Here is a 7,794-nt window from a genome sequence, read left to right as displayed (position 1 = left end):
GGTGAATGAAGGCAGGAGACAGGAAAAGGAATGTTGTGAGACTGTCCTGCTTCAAGGTTGTATATGCTTAGTTTTTTGGACTTACGTGTAAACATAAGACTTACATAGTTGTTTATGCCTATTTTAAAAAATATATTCTAATTTTTAAATGTTTTTTCATCATATTCTGTAGGGATTTAAAGTTCAACATATCAATACTTGATGAAAAATACCTGCTCCATGTTATGCCTAAGATGTTTGATATTCAAACAGATATTGAGGTTAAGCTTAATAGCCTAAGTTGTATGGTAATAACAATGGGCTTGTCTTCTGGATGGTTGGCAACCTAAGTTTGAAGACCAAAATTGGAGAGAAGGGAAAGCCACAGGGAAAGCCAACGTTTTGGCCCTAGCCTTTTAGGGTCAATTAAGACTCAGGACATATGGGAACTTGTACTGTAGTGTCATGTGACTCTGTGGTGTCCCAGGTTTTCTGGTCAAGGAGATTATGGGGTCAAGGAGGAAAGTGGTCGATGATGTGGGGTGTGCCTAGGGAGAGTTGCATGGAGAGAGAACATTCTCTCAGGCTTTTGCAGAGAGCACATTGGCTGGGCAGTGGCTGTGGCTCATCCACATGGCTGATGCTGACAGGTGTTCCACAATCTGAGGTACATGATCTCAGCATGGATCCTGAGGGGATTTCACTGACCTTGTCCGACCCAAAGGCTACAACTCTGGTTGCATGGGTCCTGCTTTGCCTTGGTCTTGCGCATTCAGGGGAAAAGTATAGAGGCAAAATATTAGAAGTAAAGTCCTGCTGTTATGTTGAGCTGTGGGGGACTCAGGCCAACAATTTCTGACATTGCCAGTCAAGCGGAAGACACAATACTGTTGTGGGCTACTGGAATCTTTTAGAATATTTTACTGAGTTTGCACACCTATAATATTCAAATAACAGAACTTAGCAAAGAAGGGGGATGCAGATGGGTGTCCATTTTGTATCTGTGTATTCAGGGTGGTTGGGATAGATATATAGTTACATTGTCTTAATGAATAGAGGGATTTGTTCTAATGATGTTTGTAAATAGGATGTCATGTCCGCAGCTTGTACAGCAATTAACCACTAGGAAGAATGTATGCAATGTGTTAATTATTGAAACTGTCCTACAAATTTGGTTTGAAAAAAAAAAAAAAAAGAAACTGTGCCAGTAATTGGTTTTGAAGCTTTCTCGTTGCTATTTGTTTCTCAATAAAATTATTTAAAAAAGTATTCTGAATGAAAAAAAATAACAAAAAACCCCAGCCATCCCTTATTACTGTGTGACCAGGAATACATGGTCCTGTCTGTGTCTCTGTTTTCATCCAGTACAACAAAAAAGGTTAGACTAGAGGGTGGCGGGTGAGCTCTGGTCCAGTGGTCAGCCAGGATCTGCCAGTTTTCCTAGCTCTATGAATTTGGGGAATATCACTTACACACACCCGGCCTCAGTTTCCTCTTTTGCACAATGCACAATCTAGACTTGATGATCTGCAAAATTCCTTCTTGTCTGCCCTGTGTGCTTGCTGGTACGGTCAACCTACCTTTCTAACCAGCTGATGCAGTCTCCACTTGAGTTGCCAGCAGGGGCTGCTCATACTGTCTTCATCTTGGGGCTCCCAGGAACTGTGATCTTCCTTTAGGAAACAGGCAACGGCACTTTTGGACAGCTTGTCCTGCATCTGGGATGAAATGGAACATAGCACAGTATGATACATGAATTTTTTTAACCATCTGGAAGTTAAGACAACAGAAACTGATGATGGATTCAGAAAATTTTGGCACCTTGAATAAGTTCATGTTTTAAAGAAAGTAGGCAAGCTGTCCTTTGTGTTTTGATTAAAGTTGAGTATGGTGGGAAGGATGCAGGTGTGGGTCAGGGCCCCTGGGTCATGCTTCCCTGGCCTGCCTCCGCCACTAATTAGCTGGATGTCACCAGATACATTGCTTCTCCTCTTCCGTGTGGGCTCCTCCTTAGCTCTGAGCAGGTGCCTGTGGAGATGTCTGAAGTCCCCTCCAGCACTGACATGGTGAGAGTCTCATTCCAAAGCTGAAAACCCACCTAAGTACAACACAGGCAGTAGAGTTGGTTTAAATTCTAGGATCCTAAATGACATTAGCCAAACTTTTGCACATGGATAATGTTCTCTTCCATAGAGCTTTGGTGACTGAGTTGATGCCGATGTTTTTTTAAAAACCTTTTGTTTACTTATTTGGTACAGGCTTTCACTATGCAGCTTGGACTCCTAGTGATCCTCTTGTCTCAGCCTCCCCAGCTCTGGGATTACAGGTGTGCGCCACCATACCTGGTTCTAGAGCAGGCATGGCATTCGGTACCAGGATCGAACCTGGGTCCTTGTACTTGCCAGGCAGGCACTTAGACCACTGAGCTACCTCCTCAGCCCCAATTCCAATTATTGATTAGATTGTTATTCCTTTGAATAGCAATATCTGAATTACCTTACCACTAGGATTCTGTGCAGTGCCCCATTAAACACCCACACTAGCCAGATACTTACCTGCAGAGACTTTAAATATCATTTGAATATTTGCTTCCTCCTTCTGATTGAGGAAGAGGAATCACTGACTACAAAGTCCTTGCCCTTGTCAACAAGTCCTTGCTTGATATTACACACACACACACACACACGCCCTAAACCACCTAGACTGTTTTCAGATCAGTTAAGAGAGACAGAAGGACCTCACAAACCAGAAGTTTTTCTTTTCATTTCTTTCCCATTTGATTTTGTTTCCTTAACCATCAGGATTTGATAGATATAATTTTCCTGTAAAACGTGTTGAGTTGCTTTTATCTGGGAAAACACATAGGATAATAACAAGTTTACCTATTATTTGAAGGTAAGGTTCTGCACAGCCTAAAGAACAGATCAAACTTAAAGATGGTCCATTCCTAGCTAGAGAAAAGCAATTTCATTTTAAATAAAAACAGCCCTACTGGTGATGAAAAGTCATGGCTCGACTCAGTCTTATCTGTGTCCCTTGGACTTTTGATCAAGGTGCCCAAGGGCAAAAGTACAAACCTGAGTTAATGAATTCCTTGCATGCACCCTAGTATTCACTTACTCTAAAACAAATGGCTCTTCATTTTCAATTTTCTTTCTTATAATTACAAGAGTAGGACACTCCCCCAGGAGAGGTGGTTGAGGATGACAGCTGAGTCCACTTGAGCTGAACTGTGGAATCAGATGTCACTTCTCTGCCTGCACCTGCCCCAAAAGCTTCTGCTGCAAACAAGTAGTTGTCCAATTTACTTACAGCTGAAAAGCTTTTCCAAGGAAGGAAGCTAGTATGGTTCAGAAATAGGAGAGCTTATCCAAAAAACTGAATGAGAAGAACAGAGAAGACAGGAAGAGCTGGGAACACAAACGTTTGTCCAAGAAGAGAAAATTTCGTAACACTATTCCTGATCAGTCAGCATGAGGAAGTCGATAAAACCAAACAAGCGGGCTCACTAGCCTCTGCAACTTGTTGGGACAGGAAGGTGTGCTGAGTAGGAAGGGAGTGGTTCCCAAGAACTCTTACATAAAAACGAACTTACTAGGAAAACGAGCTCATTGGGAAAGTGCTGAGAGCCTGCAGGCTAAGGTGATGAGCAAAAGTGATAGGGGTGACTGCCCTGGGTCAGGTGGGCACGGTGGCTATCAGCAACCTGAGACAGCAGGTCAACAAGTCTATGTTACTCTGTTCCTGTTCAAAAGTTAAGGAAGCCTGGATATATTCAGAATGTGTGGACAGCCATGGAAACAGAAGTGTGCTTTTAAAAATGTTAGAACAATAACAACTCCCAAGTCTAAAAATATGTAAAGCAAAACCAGATAAAAACAAATTAAAAACAACTTCATAAAAGTGTTCATAGTCCAGTCCCATGTCCTTGCTAACCTTTGGACGACCTCTTGTTTATGGGGTGGAGATCAGATCGTGTGTGCATGGCTGTTTACTCTTAAGATTGTGTACAAACGTCATGTTTTAAAATCTATATGAAAATCATATATGATAGCACAGATGTTTTATAACAGTCACAGTAGAAAATTTATAAAATATAAAGAAAAAATTGAAAGGCACTCATTACCTTGCTATCTAGAGTTCATAGGTGTTAACATTTTGGCGTTTTTCTTTCTTTCTTTTTTTTTTTTTAATATTTATTTATTTGTGTGCGTGTGTGTGTGTGTGTGTGTGTGTGTGGCCAGCTCAGCCCACCAGGGGGCGTTCTGGCTGGCATGTGGTGCTGGGGGATTGAACCGCTGTCCCTGTGCTTTTTGCTAAGCTTGTTCTAAGTAGGTGCTTTAGACCACTGAGCCATCTCACCAGCCCCTTTGGCGTTTTTCTTATTCAGCCTTCTTTATGCATAAGAACTGGTTTCTGAACTAAAGCCTGAGGAAGGCTTAACCACCCTCAGGGCTCTCGCTCATCTCCATTATAACACTTGGGATTTCTGCAGACCTTCGCTAATGCTGGAGACTGAACATGTGGCCATTTGTGTGTTGTGGCTATTCTATGAGTGATAAATGATGACTAATTTGTCGTGTCTGCTCCCCTTCTTTTCCACATCCTTTTATTTCAGGACATTGCAAGCTGGGGCGATTGTCTAGCTAACCACTTGTGGGTGCTGGGGGCAGGTGGTTGTGTGATTGCTGAGAGATAGCTCTTGCACGGGAGCCTGCTCTCCAACTCAGGAAGACCCTTGTTCTGCAAAATGGGTTTCTGCAGTGACTGCCCTTGGTGCCATCAAAATGTGGTAGCTGGCTAGGCCAAGTCCAACTGGCCTGGTGGTTGAGGTTAACAGAAGAGACTCCATTGCTGCCCTAGAGATTTTGAGATAGCAACACTGACCCTCTCTGCTACCTAAACATAACTCTCTTGACAATCACTGTTTGCAAACCACAAATAGCATTAAGAATCATTTAGGGGGATCTGTGGAGAGGGCTCCACTTCTTCTCTCCACCATTTCATCTGTAAAATGAGGGAAGGATCAGGTATCCAAAGTTCCTCTGAGCCCTTAGTTCTAAATAATAGGTTATTAGTGATTAGTCAAAGTCAGGCATGGTGATGCATCATGCCTGTAGTCCCAGCACTCAGAGGCTGGGGCAGGAGGCTCACTGTGATCTGAGGCCATCCTGGGATGCATAATGAGACCCTGTGACAAATATGTACAGATCATCAAAATATATATAAGAAATTGAAATCTTTAAGTATTGCATTCATAGTTTCAGAAACTCTATACAGTTGAATAATATACACAGTAAGATGACAGCAAGGTTTTTCTCTGTCTTTGTGCTTGGACTGATTCACAGGTATAGAGTGGCATGAACAGACAGATGCAGAGACCATCTTATAACTTCTCTATTAGGAATGTTCCCCAGGACACATCTGTGTCAAAGGAGCCCGTAGAATACCAGCTCATTGTATTCTCACTTGTTTTTGTTAACACAGGAAGACCCAATGCTAAAAGCAAACATTCCAAGGACCTGGCTTCCTCCACCCAAGCCCTAATCTCAGAGGAAGGACAAATGCGGCATTCCAAGGCTTGGTTCTGATTTTAATTCAATTAGTTACTCTATCTGCTCAGTTTTAAGAAACTGGACTATTTACATAAAGGCTTTCCATCAATTAATTTAAAAGCTTAAAAGAAAAGAGTTGGGGAGAGAAGCTTCCCTGAAGGCTGAGAACAAAGAAGCAGTGCAGTAGAGCTGCTTCTGCTCCTGCAGAGCCCAAGTCGGACTTTTCTTCAGTGTCTGTCTAAAGTCCACTGAGACTTTAGACTTTGCCAGCAAGGCAAATCCGAGGCGCTCAGAGTTGAGATTTGGCCTGCTGCAGGTGGGACAGTGGCACCTTTCACCCTTGCTGTTCACCCATCCAGCAAGTATCTTATGAATGCACTCCAACACGGGAGCCCTAGGTTCGACCCCAGACCCTGGACAGACACTGCCCTGATGCAGCTACTCTTGCTCACAGGAATTCTCAAGTCAAAGCTGCAAAGCATTCGGCACAAAGCTCTCATGAACGGCAGCAGCTGCTACCAGTGTAAGATACATGCACCTTTTAAGACAAAAAACTAACAGAAACCCTCAGGAGTTTTGCTGCCCACATGTTAGTTAACTGGTAGAGCCGGTTCTGCAAGTATCTTCAGGGCACACAGTCTTTTGAAGTTCCCAGTAATTAAGGCACCAGCAGGCAGAGTCTGCTGACAGAGAAACGCACTTTTGTTTGCAGTAAGGTTTTCAAGGAGAAGCAAGTTGAGAGGCAGACAGGCAGGGAACCCAACAGTCGCTCAGGCTGCACTGTACTGACCTGTTTCAGCTCATTGGTGAAGTACACATAAGTCACAGCCACGCAGAGGGACTGCAGCAGCACAGTGAAGATCAGAATCAGCACACAGGACTGCCCAGGGCTGGGGCCCCCGAGGGTCTGCACGGAGGACATGGTCTGAGCAGGGTGCAACTGCCTCTTGTCAGCCAGGCTCCAGCTTTTGTGAGTAACTAAGGAGCACAGCTAGCTCTGGGGGCGGAGTCATGTTTTAGTTTCACTTACTATACACTAGGAAAACGAATTGAGTCCTAGGTAGCAAGGCAGGGGAGGAGCAGACTAACATTCTGAGGATGGAGGAATGACAGCAAGGCCAGCCCAACGCAGGAGCTCTCAAGGGACTCAGGAATTTTAACTGTCATCCTGCATGAAAGGGTCACTGAAGGCAGACCTGACTGTGTGGTGCTGGCTGGGTTCTCCTATCCTTCTACTTGGGATGAAGCTATTCACAGGCAGAGGTAGAGGAGGCTGGTGATTTCCCTAAGTATAGTGCTGCTTAGGATTCAGTCCAGAACAGAGGACAGTGAGTGACAGACACCCCATGGGCCAAATCTGATGTGTCACCTCTTTTTTGTGTGACCTACAAACTTAGAAAGATTTCTATGCTTTGTTTTGGAGTTTTACATTTTTTTAATAAATGAGAAGAAATGAAAAGAAGAATATGAGATTGGGGCCGGGGAGATGGCTCAGTGGAATAAACACTTCCCTGGCAAGCGTAAGGGCCTGAGTTCAATCCCTGGTTCTGCCAAAGGAAAAGAAAAAAGAATAACTTCTGTGACCTGTGAAAATGATACAAACCCTTGCTCATCTGGCCATGCATTGTTTGTGGCCGGTTTTTGCTATGGCAGATCTAGTGCTGCAGAACTGGCCAGAGAAATGGTGTGTGGTCCTCTTGTCCACACAATGCGGACAAGGTAGTGAGTGCCCTACCACACTGTGTTAAGCCTCAGAGGCACAGTTATCACTTGGTTTGTTTCCTTGCCCCATTAAGCCTAAAGCACTCAGTGTCTGGAACTTTTATTTTATATTATTTTTTTTAATTTTATTTTTTAATTTTAAATACTTTTATTGAGAAACAAATAGCAATGAGACAGTTTCAAAACTCATGACTAGCACAGTTCCACTAATTAATACATCGGATATTGTTGTCTTAGTGGTTATGCATGGAACTTTTAGAGTTTGTCAACCCTTGACCTAATGGCTTCACTCTTCTTAAATATTTAGTGAATTGAAAACCTTAGATGTAAACAGTTTAGTAAAGAAATAACATCTGTAATATCGTTTGTTAATAGGTTATTAATTTTATCAATGAAAACTAATTTCTGACCTTCCTTACACTAATTAGCTAACCCTCCGGCTGTGGTTGCAGCATGAAAACTAGAAAGTGTGGTGGCTCCATCAGGGAGACGGAGACCCCCTCAGAGAAGCAGCGCCGTGCTAGGGTGACAGTCCTAC

General features: G+C 43.3%; 1 protein-coding gene across 2 annotated transcripts in view; it reads right to left on the bottom strand.

The window, feature by feature from the left end:
* The window catches only part of Tnfsf10 (TNF superfamily member 10), a 17,948-nt gene extending 11,447 nt beyond the window's left edge, over positions 1–6,501 (bottom strand). Inside the window, exons 1-2 of one of the 2 annotated variants that reach the window (XM_004633444.2) lie at positions 6,325–6,501; positions 1,560–1,697 (exon numbers count right to left, since the gene is read on the bottom strand). In XM_004633444.2, the coding sequence (XP_004633501.1) occupies positions 1,560–1,697; positions 6,325–6,456 (270 nt within the window). In that variant the 5' untranslated portion in view covers positions 6,457–6,501. Of the gene's footprint in view, positions 1–1,559; positions 1,698–1,800; positions 2,074–6,324 lie in introns of those variants that run through there. The other variant, XM_023717859.1, reaches the window with a different exon arrangement.
* Between the last annotated feature and the right edge of the window lie 1,293 nt (positions 6,502–7,794).

The sequence above is a fragment of the Octodon degus genome, unplaced genomic scaffold, assembly GCF_000260255.1.
Source record: "Octodon degus isolate 3935 unplaced genomic scaffold, OctDeg1.0 scaffold00055, whole genome shotgun sequence".
Taxonomy (NCBI): Eukaryota; Metazoa; Chordata; class Mammalia; order Rodentia; family Octodontidae; genus Octodon; species Octodon degus.
Note: the sequence above shows the minus strand (reverse complement) of the source record. Positions and strands in the feature narration are given on the sequence as shown.